General features: G+C 51.4%; 1 protein-coding gene across 3 annotated transcripts; it reads left to right on the forward strand.

Moving 5' to 3' along the window:
* The first annotated feature begins 1,878 nt into the window (after positions 1–1,878).
* On the forward strand, positions 1,879–14,362 carry LOC107312604 (protein Wnt-11b-like). 3 transcript variants are annotated; one of them, XM_015860199.2, is made up of 8 exons: positions 1,978–2,081; positions 2,300–2,535; positions 2,617–2,891; positions 3,302–3,594; positions 3,699–5,833; positions 7,712–7,797; positions 10,542–12,523; positions 14,182–14,362. In XM_015860199.2, the coding sequence occupies exons 1-5, from the start codon at positions 2,008–2,010 to the stop codon at positions 3,871–3,873; spliced, it is 1,053 nt and encodes a 350-aa protein (XP_015715685.1). In that variant the 5' UTR covers positions 1,978–2,007; the 3' UTR covers positions 3,874–5,833; positions 7,712–7,797; positions 10,542–12,523; positions 14,182–14,362. The 3 variants fall into 3 exon arrangements, with proteins under 3 accessions (XP_015715680.1, XP_015715682.1, XP_015715685.1); XM_015860194.2 differs by having other exon boundaries at positions 1,879–2,535; XM_015860196.2 differs by lacking the exons at positions 7,712–7,797; positions 10,542–12,523; positions 14,182–14,362 and having other exon boundaries at positions 1,879–2,535; positions 3,699–6,509.
* The last annotated feature ends 63 nt before the right edge of the window (positions 14,363–14,425 follow it).

Here is a 14,425-nt window from a genome sequence, read left to right on the forward strand (position 1 = left end):
AAAGAGGAAGTGACATCAAATGAAGGGTGGCTTTGGCTTTAAAAGGAATCCTTTCTTTCCTACTACTCAGTCATTGCAAAACTTCTGTGAAGAGAGGTTGGTAGAAATCACCTGGTAGGAAGCAGCGAGTGGGAGGGAGGAGGATGATGTCAGACATGGATGCTCATGGTCCCAACTGATGTCGTCCCACTGCCACCTGTCACCCCTCCAGACCATGACACCATCCTCACCGCGAGGAGTTTTCCTGGCAGCGACACAGCCAATGGGGGCACAAAGCACAGTGCTGAGGGTGGGACCTGCTGGCCCCGAAGAAGGGAGAAGGCAGAGACCCCGAGGGGAAGGGGTGGCCCAGACAGCAAAGCCATTGGCCGGAAGGTGGCAATGTGCTCCCTCTGGCTGGGGCTGGCACTGAGCCCCCCATTGGGATCACCCTTTGCCCCCATCCTGCCCCAACTGCCCAAATCCCATCGCGGCACCAGCTGTGCTGACAGGTGTTTGTGAGGGGCACCTGATGGCCTTTCTGGGTGATTGCTGCCCCATATGCTTGGTGCGATGCTGCAGGTTGAGCACGTGGTGCACAGAAAGCACCCGAGCACCTCCCAGTGCTGACAAAGAGCTGCTTTCCCTCCTCAGAAAACTCCTTATTCCTCCAGAAGCTGCTCAGATTTCCCCCCGATATCCCCCTCCAGGCACAAGGCAATTCTCCATCCCTTAAGGTTGAAAAAAGGGGATTTTATGGGGAGAAAAAGACCACGACACCAGAATATTTGGGGTTGGAGTGAAAGGCCCATTTGGGTTCACGGGAGGGAGAAGTGTGGACACTGCATCTGGTTCCAGCCAAGGTAAGAGAAGGATCTGCAAAAGCTGTGGTGTGGAGGTGGGAAGACAAAAAATATCAGGGACTTCCAGAGACCCTCATGTGCAGTGCTGTCTATATGGCAAACCCATCACACCAGGGGCTACAGGGGGACTGTGGCAGAGGTGGGTGGGATTCACAGATTGCCACTGAGGAAATGCCCCTGGCCCTGCAGTGCTTCCCTGCTCTGACATGGAGGCTGTGCTGGGCAGTGTCTCTGTGCCTTTCTCTTTTACTCTTTTTGTTCAGCCCTTTGTACTTAGCTCAGGATTTGGGAGTGATCTCGGCCTTTTCCTAGCAGGACGCAACACAGCCTTTCCATCCCAATAGAGCACTTTGGGGACGTCAGCCATTCACACTGTGCAACCCAGCTCTGGTTCACATGACAGCGAGTCAGTGGGAGGTCAGGGGGTGCTCACCAGACAGCAGCGGCATCTAGCAAAGGGAAAGCACCTCCTGCTAGAAGGGAAGTGGCACAACAAGGGAGAAAGAACAATTCCAAAGAAGTCCCAGACATGAGCCCAGCTGCTGCCCTGCAGCACATCCCCTCTGCCTGCTGTAAGGCAGACCCAGCAGCCTACAGCACCAGGCTGGAAGGTTTCCAGGGCCCGGCTGGTTGGGAAGCTGGCTGTGTCCTGTTTAGGAGGAGCTGTCAGCAAGCAAAACTAAAAATAAAGAAAAAAAAATAATCCAAAATTCATTATCACTCCTTGCCATCCCTTCTGTCCCTTGCTAATGTCATCGCTGTCTGATTCCCACTAACCTGCATCTCCTGCCTATGGGGGACAAGTTTGTTCCACTGAGAAAAGGAGTGAGTGTTTGCTTTGCAAACAAATGGCTCTCCTTGAGAGGCTGAAGGTGATATACCCTTGCACCAAGCTGCTCTGTGCTCCCTAAGGAGCAGCTGTTTCAGGGATAACTACAGCAGTAGTGGAGCGCCTGACCAGTGAGACCCCACTCCAGGAGCACCCAGGCTGGAGACCAAAGCCAGGCAGTGGGGGTGGCCACTCCATCCTCCCCCAACAGCTGTGAGCTGTGAATGGCACCAAAACTGCCTTTGTTCTCCTCCCCAGTGGGCAGGACGGAGGCCAGAGGGTATAAAGGGAGCAGAGGCCCAGCTCACAGCCCCGCTCCCTGTCCCATCCCCAGCCATGGGCCACCTTGCTGTGCCCACTGCTGCCATGCTGCTCTGCCAGCTGGGGCTCACCACGGCCATCCAATGGCTGTGAGTAGTGGAGAGCAGCTGGGGGATAGGAGGAGGATCCCTTGGGTGTCCCCAGCAGCAGGTCCCCCAGGGTCTGCCCCTGTCTCCCATTCCCTGGGTCCCCAACCTGATGCCTGCAGACCCCAACCTTTCATTCCCATCCCAGTGCCCATCACCCCCATCTGCTCATCCCCGTCCCTGTGCCCATGGTCTCCTCATAACCCAACCTCTCTCAACAGAGCATTGGCAGAGAATGGCAGCAGAGTGGCCTGGGACAGAAGCCACCACTGCCGGCTGCTGGCCGGGCTTGTGCCTGACCAGGTCCAGATGTGCCACAGGAACCTGGAAGTCATGCACAGCATCGTTCAGGCTGCCAGCGAGACCAAGAGCATCTGCCAGAAGACCTTTGCAGGCATGAGGTGGAACTGCTCGTCCATCCAGCGTGCCCCCAGCTTTGGTCCTGACTTGCTGAAAGGTAAAGAAGAGACAACTTGCTGATGTTAATCCTGTGCCTTTCCATCTACAGGAGATGAGACATCTCCCCCTTTCTTTCCAGGGACCAGGGAATCTGCCTTTGTCCACGCACTCTCTGCCGTCACCATTGCACACTCCATTGCCCAAGCCTGTGCCTCAGGGTTACTGCCGCTCTGCTCCTGCGGCTCTGTCCCCTCTGAGGTTCCCGGGCCAGACTTCAGATGGGGTGGCTGCGGGGACAACCTGCACTATGGCCTCCAGCTTGGTGCTGCTTTTACTGACAACCCCCTAAAATCCAGCAAGCTGGGACTGCGGGCTCTCAGGGCCATGAATCAGCACAACATGGCAGGCAGGCAGGTGGGTATGGCCCATGGCACGATGAGGTTGGATATTAGGGAAATTTTCTTCTTGGAAAGAGCAGTGATGCTCAGCACAGCTGCACAGGGAGCAGTGGGGTCACCATCCCCAGAGGTGTCCCAGAACCATGGGGATGCATCACTGAGGGATGAGGTGATGGGCATGGGGGCGTTGAGAGGGCCTTTCCAACCTCAGTGATTCATTGATTCTGTGATGCAGGGTGTAGAGGTGCCTGGAGTAACGAGGTAGGCTCCAGAGGAGGACACAGTCTTCCTGAGCCTTTATGAGAGCTGGGCAAGCTGCCATCCCGCTACAAGTTACACCATCCCTTGAAACTGACCACTGATGTTCTTGCTAAGCAGAGTGGGAACCAGGAGCAGCCACTAAAGTCTTATTTCCACCCTCTGCAGGTGCTGAGCGACTCCCTGCACACCAACTGCAAATGTCACGGTGTTTCAGGCTCCTGTTCAGTGAAGACCTGTTGGAAGGCACTGCTGAGTCTGGGTAAAATTGCCTCCGAGCTCAAATCCAAGTACCTGGCTGCCATCAGAGTGAGCCACCGCCTTGTGGGGCACAGGAAGCAGCTGAAGCCCACAGAAACGGGCATCAGGGTGGTGAGAGAGACGGACCTGGTTTACCTGATCAACTCCCCCGACTACTGCATGCCCAATGTCCACCTGGGGTCTGTGGGCACACAGGATAGGTAAGGACCTGCTGCAAATACGCTCTGAGAGCCACCTAGGTGTGCATCAGCACTGTGGGTGGGAGGCACTGCCTCTCTCTGACCTGTGCATCCCCCCTTGGCAGGCAGTGCAACAAGACGTCTGCGGACAGCAATGGCTGCAACCTGCTGTGCTGTGGCCGTGGCTACAATGCTTACATGGAGGAGGTGGTGGAGAGGTGTCACTGCAAGTACCGCTGGTGCTGCTACGTGGTGTGCAAGAGATGCAAGCGGCTGGTGGAGAGATATGTCTGTAAATAGAGTAGGGTATCACAGCAGGCAGCAGGAGTTGTCCTCCAGTGTGCACCATCTGCAAGCAGTGCTCTGAAGGGGTTTATGCTGCAAGCCTGGACTCTGGAACTACAACAGAAGACCTCAAACTGGGTGTTGATGGGAAGCCTCAAACCAGAGGACAACCTCTGCCCTGCCACTCCAGAGCAAGACAAAGAGCTGCCCTCCTGAAGCTGATCCACATCTAGCCCTCTGTCTCCAGCTGGGGACAACCATTTATCACTCGGCCATGTTCTCCAGGGGTGAATGGGGACACTGCACTGCCATTGTCCTTTTGCAGGAGGCTTTTGACAGTGGTGTGAAAGCCAGGAGTGATGGATGAGAAGATGGGTAAAGAGTTGTCCATGGGGGAAGGCTACAGGGGAAAAAAGCTGCTGAGGGCGAGGGGGTCCTGGCAGATTCCCTGAGGCCAGGTTTCAGCTGTGGGTTCACCCAACACCACTAAATGTTCCTCTTCATGGGCAAACGCTGTTCCAGTGCTTTTTGCAGCATCTGAAATAAAGAGCAGAGGCAGAGTCAGTTATGGCTCCAGGAGACAGAACTCATTGCTCTCCTCTATGACCCACATGAAGATGGCTGCAGGTCTCACAGTGACAAGACTTGAGCCGTGGCTGATGGCAGAACACGGGTCTGCAGGCAGGAGCAGTCCTGAGTAGGGCAGAATGGCAGGACTGCACCTCAGCCACACGCTCACAGGGCAACCACAGCAGCACTAAAGCTCTGCCCCTGCATTCACCTTGGAAGTGGAAGCCCATTCAATATGTAGTGTCCTTCCTGCCCTTGCTTTCAGATCACTGACACTTCAGCTGCTCTTTCTACTTCCTGACCCCAGGTGTGTTGGCAGTGGCCTGGAGAGAGGACAGGACTCCAGGGTCCTGAGGAAATAAGCTTAACTCTTTAGACTCAGTGTAAGTAAGATTCTGGTGTGTGTTGCTTACATAAATGTACCATACCATGCCTTCGTGACAGACCTACATGTCACCTCCTCCCACCATCCCCTTGGCATTCAGTTGGCCCCAGAGAGAACAAGGCTGGAAGCAGAGGGTGAAGCACAACACATAAGGTTCTGGTAGCTGGAAACAGAGGTAGCTGGGGCACATTTTCTGATCCTCATGTATGTGGGTTGGGATGCAGTGTGCATCATGGATGGGGTCCTGATTTGCCTTTTTCTTCCTTCCGTTGCCATGACAGCTTCTAGCAGGAGAGCTGAAGAAGCGCTTTCATAGAATGAGATTCCAGTTCGTGCAGCTTTTATAGGGAAGGGATGAACTTAAAAGTGTGTGTGCTGAGAACCCACAGCACAAGGAGCACAGGTAGATATGCCTGAGACCCCAGGGCAGCTTCCTGCAGCTCCCACCACAACCTGGAGGCTCTGGCAGCCTTGCGTGCGCCTTGTGTAATTTGTGGTTTGCATTGAATAGAGCTGGCTGTGCTCAGTCCTGAGTCCAGCTGTAAGATTACTCATTTCCATATTCATTCATTTTTAACAGCCTCAGCTGGGTCACAGAATCAATTCATAAGCTTTTGTTGTAAACCATCCCATCCATTTAATGTGCTCCAGGTTTCTCTATTAACAATGAGTAAGGGCTGATGAGAGTCCAAGGTGGCTTGAAACAAGGCTGGGAGTTGGAAGCTCAAATCCTCAGGGGGTGAGGCATATGCTCACATAGCTAACCAAGTGAGTTAACCATCATTATCAGTTGTTAATGCAGCATTGACTCCGTCTGGCTACTGACATACAGCCTTCCCAGAGCTACAGGAAGGCCACAGCTGGCAGGCTTCCGTCGCAGCTGTGAGGGCCAAGGAGCTATCTCCAGTCTGTCTTTTAAAATGCAATTAGGAGTTAGTCACCAGCATTCCTCAGAAAGGGAGGCTTCAGCTGCAACCCAACCCCATGCCCAGGGCCGGGCTGAGTACAGAGGTGATGCAGGTACTTAATTAGGAGAATTGCTTAAATACCTTCCTCATTGCTATCCCCACACATTGCAAGATCACAGGGAGGTGGAACTGGGAGGGGTTGTGAACTCCTCAGAGCATTGCAAAACGAGCTGGGGAGAAGAAAAGAGGGGAAGGATACTGTGAAGGGAGAGATTCTGCCAGGAGGGTGGGAAATGTGATTTGCATTTAGTAACTGCAAACACACGTTGCCTGGGGTGGAGGAGAGGAGCCACAATAGCTAGGAGCGCCCTGGGGAGATGTCCTGATCCCCTCCTAGAGAGGTCCTGTTTGAATTTCTGCCTGGGAAAAGGCAGGGTCAAGGGCGGGATATGCAGAGCCCTCTCCTCTTGTTGCTTGCATTCTCTCTGTAGGCCCAGCAGGGAAGCGCTGGAGGGGCAATGGGATGCTGGGCTCCATCTATGTCCTGCAGGAGATGGGGAAGTGCTGTAATTAGCTGAAGGGTGCAAAGGGGTCAGGCTGGCAGGAGGGGCTGCTGTGTGGTGATGGCAGTTCTGTAACAGCATTTAGAATGGGAAGTGCTGCAATCTGAGTTTGCAGCTGGAATTTCCAGCCTTGTGTGATCTGCTGGGCTGGAGGAGTTTCCTCGGGACCGGGAGCCAACACAAAGTCCTGCAAGGGATCCAGAAGGAATAAACCATCTGCTTGGCCCCACGGTCTGTTGGCTGTGTTTTCTCTCTCTCTAAAGTTGCTAGGGCAGGAAAGCCAGCAGAAGGCTGATAAGGGCACACAGCCCTGTTTCCCCAGGCCAGCACAGGCGCCCTCCAAGGTAAAGGATGGGAAAACTTGAACCCTGACTTCACCTTCGGGTGGCTTCCAGTACCCATCAGTTTGACGCTGCCAAAGGAATCAGTGAAGGAGGCCTTTGCCTTATCTGCCTACAACTTCACTTCCATAATAAACGCCTCAGGGTGCAGAATGTGCCCCTTCATGACCTGAATTAGCTGGACAACAGTGGCAGCAGAGTCCCTGATACTCTGTAAGGATTGTGGCTTTGCAGCCCTTCAGACACCATCCTCCCTTATTTCTTTTGCTCCGTTTTCACCATCAGTCCTCTCCACGCTGTAGCAGGCTGCTGTCATTACCCTCTGCTTCAATGAACCCTCATTGGGCTCACTGCTAATGTGACAGATCTACCTCTTTGAATTCTCTGTCATTACCCATTTTCCCTGTCTTGTAGCTTTTTGTTTATCTGTCTCTGGAAATGAGACTCCTGGAGTTGAATGCTTTATGGTCATGGCAGAAGTTCTTTGTTTTGCTGTGCTGTGAATTGACGGGGGAGAAATGGCTCTGATTTTAGCTCATGCACAGAAGAAAGCCATCTCTCTGCATGCAGTGTGATGAGAATCAGGTAAAGGGTTTGCTTTGAAAAGCCTCTTCTCTGTTACTGCTTAGCTTTTGTGTTTGAAAAGGATAAACCAGGTGTGAATATGACTGTTCCCTGCTGGTTAAGGATGCTGCTTAACTAATTCTAAGGGGACAGTCCAAGTAAGGGCAACAAGCTGTTGGTAAATAAGTAAAATCTATGGGGGAAGAATAGCACTGCCTTTGATCTTTCTTTGGGATATTTCTTCTCTGCAGCTCTGAAAGGAGAGTGCTTGAAGACCTCCATCTGCACCAGCACAGCTCCTACTTTCTGCTGGCCCTGTAGATGGCTGAACCAAAATAAGGGGAAGGCATATCTGAGGTCACTGTTTGGGGCTCAACAGTTGATCAATGCCTGTTCTGTTGTAAGGATCTGGGAAATGTTACCTTGACCTTTGGTACTTACAGTATCACACCAGATACAAACAGGACTGAAGACATGTATTTAAGGAAAAACCCTTGCCTCTTCGTTCTCCTTTATTTCTAGGGTGTTCAGCAATGTCATGAAGTCCTGAGGATGACAAGTAATGAACAGGGATTGTCCTTGTGGTGATCTTCAAGTGGGAGATGTATGTGAGTAACAGACATAAGACCAGAGGGGGAACTGGTCTGCAGTCTGGGGGCCCTTGAGCATAGCTTAAAGGGCAGCTGTATAAACAGCTGTGCTGGATTCAGAGAGGAAGGAGTCTTCCATCCCTTCTTTAGGTTTAGCAGGCTAGAAACCCTCCCAGCTCTGCACCCCTCAGTTCACCAAGTTGCAGTTGCTGCAATTCCCAGATGCAAAAGGCTTCTACAGACAACAGCATTCCTGAAGTGAAAATGCTAAGTTATGACCTGAAACAGTGATGGAGCACCTGGTGGGAATGCAGGGTCAACCCAGGGGAGCTCAGATGCATGCAAATGTGCCTGAGTGATGAAAGACCTCATTTAATGGTTGGCAGTGGAAATGAATGAGGGCTTCTCTTGCTGAAGATTCCTGCCTACCTGAGCCCTTCCAAAGTTAAGCTGCTGCATATGGGCTCATTCTCATTTGCTGTAAACAAAGGCTTTGCCATCCTGCTATTATCATCCCATTACATCATTACTCCAAAGTGAAAATCTCCCTTGGTGCTTGCTTGTTGCTCTCCAGAGCAAAACCAATGTGTCAGAGAGCTTGGATGCTACCTACTTCTATTCCTGTACTCTGTGGCCTTTTCCAGCTGTCTTTCTGCCAGTACAGAGAAGGTGCCATGGTCCTCTTGTTGAATGATAAAATAGTACCACCCTCCTTCTGTTTATCTGAGGAGAAACTGCTTCTGAAGTCAGTCAGAAAGTGAGATAAGGCAGAATGAGGGCTGCAGAACAGCCTCCTCTACAGAGCAGAAGCAGGTGAACTCCACAGGGTCTCTATGCTATGGGGCTTTTCCAGGCATGCCCTAGGAGTGCAGCCAGACAGATTTTGAGGACTTTCTCAGTTTGCATGTGTGTCAGCCTTGACCTCTGTGCAGTGGAGCAAGGGATTTCTAGGCGTGCTTCTGTCTGGCTGGAGCATTACTGGTGTGTGTCCTGCTGTAGGGGACAGCAGAAGCTCTGACACCTTCCAGGGTGGCTGGAAGCACTTGTAATGTGCTGGTGCTCTTGGGGAGCACCAGGTGGGCCCTCTGGCTGTGCATACCTTTTCCACATATGCCGTAACTGCGATACATCACAGCAGTCCCAAGTTTGCTATGTGTATAGTGGAAAGCACGAGGGTGTGCTTCATGCCTGAGAAACGTAAGAGCCATCCAGAACCTGTGGCAAGGCAGGGCCCTAGATACTGTCTTTATGCTGAAAGCCTACCACACTGGGACACACAATAGAATGGGAGAGCAGGAGAGATCAGTCCTACTTGTCAAAGCTGGGACGTTCTCCCTTTTCACATATAGCAGGAATAACCACAGCCACCATCCCTACAGTCTTTCTGGGTAATTACACCTGCCAAAGAATCATTTGTTTTTCCCTTGTGTTGAGAACACTACCTCTGTAATTGGAAGAGGCAGCTCAAAAAAGCCCCACAGCCTATGACAGCCTGTAAGAGAATAACATGCAAGGGTACATGCAATTTGTTACATTGAGGTTGGAGAGTAGACAGACCTCGGGCAATTTTGGTCACTATCCCTTATTGACTTCATTCTCTGTAGTGTAAGTGAAGCCTGTTCTTGACCAGATGGGACAGCAGAGAAAACTAGGTGTAATTAACTGCTAGCACTGCCCACTTGGCTCTTCCTTCTCCATCTTGGAGGAAACAGGATTTTATATAGATTTCCTGCTCTCTCAGTCCAGCTTGCATGGTGAGCAGTGATAATGTGCTGCTTGAGGCCAGTCCTGTGCTGCTACTGATAGTCTGTGTCAAAACTGACCACTTCCTCCTTCCTGACTTTATAGGGAGGGGAAGCAGGCTGAGGTCTGGTGCTCCATCATCAGCCTCTGCACAGCTATTTGGAGAGCAGGCAGATAGCTCCTTGTGAACCTGTCTGGCTTGTTCTGAGGGGTGAAGGCCTCCAAGAAGAGTGCCCAAAGGAGATGTTTAATCTTTAACAGAGAGATCCTACATGCAATGTGATCTCTGAACTGCTTAGAAGCTATCTTGATAACACAAAGCTGAAGGAGTTCACTCCTGCATTGCTCTGATCCTCAAAATGTTGTTGAAATTTAGAACCTTGGGGAGGGTGATGATGTGAGAGACGGTTTTAACAAATGAACACAAAGGTGAAAGATGCTATAGCAAGTGCAGCGCTGCCTTTCTAATGAAAGTTAACTAGATGTAGTTGCTGGGGATTTCACAGTATCTTCTGCTAGTGAGCAACAAACGGCTGTAGATTCCTTGCCCTATTCTACTTCCAGTTATTACATTAATTAGCTTCCCCACCGCTGGACGCTGTTCTTTACTTCCTGTCTGGTGTGCAGGAATACCACAGAATGATGTGTTAAGCTGTTGACATAGCTCACACCACTGATGTCTGCGTTTTCAGTCCAACAATGGTCATGCAGAGGGAGGATGACAGAGCAGTACAACCACTGAGATGCACTCAGGACACAGCATACAGGATCCTAAACCCACAACTCATCAGCTTTTATGATTAACTTCTTATCAAGCTATCTCATGTATGCACGAAGAAAGCAAACAGAGCCAATCGTAGACTGACTCATCTGTGGAAACTGAGTGCTTCCAGCCTGCCCTAAATTATTGTCACGCCATATAAATTTTTCACATCTAGGTCAATGACTTGTATTGTGTTTCTGTGCTTGTGAAAGTCCAGCTTTAACCCTTATCTGTCTTATGCCTGTTTTAATTTCAGGGGTACATGAGGGACTCAGGAGCCAACAGAAGAAAAGAACACATGGAGAAGAAATGGCAGTAGGCACTGCACCTAAATAGCAACACACAGCACTGTGCTGCCAAGTGCCCATGGATGCTCTGTCACATTCCCGTCCCAGGCTGTGCAGTGATGGTTGTGTGCAGAACAAGCCCACAGTGTGTCCCAGCCTTGACATCCCCAGGTGCCACCAAGCCTTCTTCAAGAGCAATAGAGGACCACGTGAAGCACCATCCCTGTACCTGGGGCAGGACGTGCTGCCTTTCTCACCAGACATTTCTGTGGTAGCAGTAATTTAAAGCCCCCAGATTCATTCAGAGGGCTTTAAACTAGGTATGAAGGGGGATGGGTGTGTAACTGGGGTCGCTAACACAAAGTCGGGGCCCAGTGCTTGCAGGAGAGGGACGTGCTTGTAAGAACCCATGGTCTTGTGCCTTCGTGACGGAGGAGGATGACTCTATGAAGGGGGAAGGGGGTAAAGCCAGGTCTTCTAGGGATAAGCCTGAGGAAGTGGTATTGGGATTAGGAGCAAGGCGAGGGGCTTGGCTGAGGTGCGCCTATACCAATGCACGCAGCATGGGCAACAAACAAGAAGAGTTGGAAGCCATTGTGAGGCAGGCAAACTATGACCTAGTTGCCATAACGGAAACATGGTGGGATTGCTCCCATGACTGGAGTGCTGCAATGGATGGCTACAAACTCTTCAGGAAGGATAGGCGAGGAAGGAGGGGTGGCGGCATGGCTCTCTATGTCAGGGAATGCTTTCATGCTGCAGAGCTTGCGACTGGGGATGATGTGGTTGAATCCCTATGGGTAAAGATCAGAGGAAGGGCTGACAAGGCAGATATCCTGGTGGGCGTCTGTTATAGACTGCCAAACCAGGATGAAGAGGCAGATGAGCTGTTCTATAAGCAGCTGGCAGGAGCTGCATGGTCACCAGCCCTTGTCCTCATGGGTGACTTTAACTTCCCTGACATATGCTGGGAGTACAGCACGGTAGAGAAGAAGCAATCTAGGAGGTTCCTGGAATGCATGAAGGATAACTTCCTAATGCAGCTTGTGAGAGAGCCCACAAGAGGAGCTGCCCCGCTAGACCTGCTGTTCACAAACAGGGAAGGTCTGGTGGGAGATGTGGAGGTTGGGGGCTGTCTTGGACAGAGTGACCATGAAATGGTAGAGTTCTCGATTCTAGGTGGAGCCTGGAGGGAGAATAGCAAAACTGCCACCTTAGACTTCCGGAGGGCAGACTTTGATTTGTTCAGAAGACTAGTAGGGGCAGTCCCCTGGCGTTCAGTCTTAGCGAACAAAGGGGTCCAAGATGGCTGGTCGCTCTTAAAGAAGGAAATCTTAAAGGCACAGGAGTGGGTGGTCCCCCTGAGCCGCAAAATGAGCTGGTGGGGAAGAAGACAGACATGGATGAACTGGGAGCTGTTCTTAAGGTTGCGGGGAAAAAAAGAGAATCTACTGCCTGTGGAAGGAGGGAAGAGCAACTCGGAACGACTACAAAGAGGTTGTTAGGATGCGTAGAGGGAAAATCAGAGAGGCAAAAGCCCAGCTTGAATCTAAGCTGGCTGCTGAGGTAAAAACAAACAAAAAACTCTTTTACAAATACATTAACAGTAAGAGGAGGACAAAGGAGAATATTCACTCTTTGCTGGACGAGGCTGGGAATGTGATCACAGACGATAAGGAAAAGGCAGAAGTTCTGAATGCCTTCTTTACATCTGTCTTTAAAAGTCATCTCGGTTATTCCCAGGGCTCCCCACGCTCTGACTTGGTAGTCTTGGCTGGGGAGCAGACTGAACCCCCTGTGATTCTGGAAGAAGCGGTCAGGGAATTACTACTCCAACTGGACTGCCACAAGTCCATGGGTCCGGATGAGATTCACCCGAGAGTGCTGAGGGAACTGGCAGAGGTGATAGCTGAGCCGCTTTCCATCACCTATCAGCGCTCCTTGTTAACAGGTGAGGTCCCAGAAGACTGGAGGCTTGCCAGCGTGACTCCCATTTACAAGAAAGGTTGTAAGGAGGATCTGGGGAACTACAGGCCTGTTAGCCTGACCTCAGTGCCAGGGAAGTTATGGAACGGATTGTCTTGAGGGAGATGATGCGGCAGGTGTGGGATGACCAGGAGATCAGACCTAGCCAGTATGGGTTTGTGAAGGGCAGGTCCTGCTTGACCAACCTGATCTCCTTCTATGATCCTGTGACCTGATGGATGAAGGAAAGGCTGTTGATGTGGTCTACTTAGACTTCAGCAAAGCCTTCAACACTGTCTCCCATGCTATTCTCCTGCAGAAGCTGGCAGCCCATGGCTTGGATGGGTATGCTCTCAGCTGGGTAAGGAGCTGGCTGGAGGGTCGGACTCAGAGAGTGGTGATGAATGGAGTTAAATCCAGTTGGAGACAAGTCACAAGTGGTGTTCCCCAGGGGTCGGTGCTGGGGCCTGTCCTCTTCAGTATCTTTATTGATGACCTGGATGAGGGCATTGAATGCACCCTCAGTAAGTTCACAGATGGCACCAAATTGGCGAGGAGTGTCGATCCGCCTGGGGGTAGCAAGGCCCTGCAGAGGGATCTAGACAGGCTGGAGAGCTGGGCTGAAGCCAGCAGGATGAGGTTCAACAAGACCAAATGCTGGGTCCTGCACTTTGGCCACAACAACCCCAGGCAGCACTATAGGCTTGGGGCAGAATGGCTGGAGGACTGTGTTGAGGAAACGGACCTGGGGGTACTGATTGATGCTCAGCTGAACATGAGCCAACAGTGTGCCCGGGTGGCCAAGAAGGCCAACGGCATCCTGGCTTGCATCAAAAACAGTGTTACTAGCAGGAACAGGGATTCAGCATTGGTGTGGCCACACCTCGAGTACTGTGTTCAGTTTTGGGTCCCTCACTGCAAGGAAGACATTGAGGCCCTGGAACGCGTTCAGAGGAGGGCTACAAAGCTGGTGAGGGGTCTGGAGCACAGGCCTTATGAGGAGCGGCTGAGGGAGCTGGGATTGTTCAGCCTGGAGAAGAGGAGGCTCAGGGGAGACTTTATTGCTCTCTATAACTTCCTGAAGGGAGGTTGTAGTGAGCTGGGGGTTGGCCTCTTCTCTCGTGTAGACAGTGATAGAAATAGAGGGAATGGTTTCAAGCTGCACTAAGGCAGATTCAGGCTGGACATTAGGAAATATTACTTCTTGGAAAGGGTGGTGAGGCACTGTAATGCACTGCCCAGGGAGGTGGTGGAGTCACTGACCATGGGAGTATTCAAGAAACATTTGGATGATGTGTTGAGTGATATGATTTAGCTGGGAAGTATTGATGATGGTTGGACTGGATGATCTTCTAGGTCTTTTCCAACCTTGACAATTCTGTGATTCTGTGTAATTTGGGGGCCCCTGGAGGGACCCATGGCAGCAATGCTGCCTGGTGTGCGGGTGTCACAGTGATGGCTTGGCTCCCTCTGGTGCAGCATGAGCAAAACACTGCTGACTGCACCCAACTGAAGGAGCTGAGCTCTGCAGGGCTACCGGCATGGGGTCCTCGGGCATGGTGGCTCATTATCATTATTGGTTGAGTATGGCAAGGCAATATTGATTGCAGTGACTATTTCTGACTCTGGAGTGAACACATTCAGTTCCAGCTTGGTTCCTGCTGTGGAGTGCTGCATTGTGCTGTGTGGACAAACTCTGGCCTTCTGCTGTGTTTCTTATGTAATTAATGGACATTCACGGAGATAACAGAGGGAGACACACCACTGAACAAATGGCAGCAAAAGCAGCAAAAGGGTGGATATTGGAGCAACTGTCAAGTAAGTGGGAACTGGGGGGGGGGTGTGGGCTCGGGGCAATCTGGGCTGAATTTGGGTGAGACGTTATCTC

Source organism: Coturnix japonica, chromosome 4, assembly GCF_001577835.2.
Source record: "Coturnix japonica isolate 7356 chromosome 4, Coturnix japonica 2.1, whole genome shotgun sequence".
In the NCBI taxonomy this organism is placed as follows: domain Eukaryota; kingdom Metazoa; phylum Chordata; class Aves; order Galliformes; family Phasianidae; genus Coturnix; species Coturnix japonica.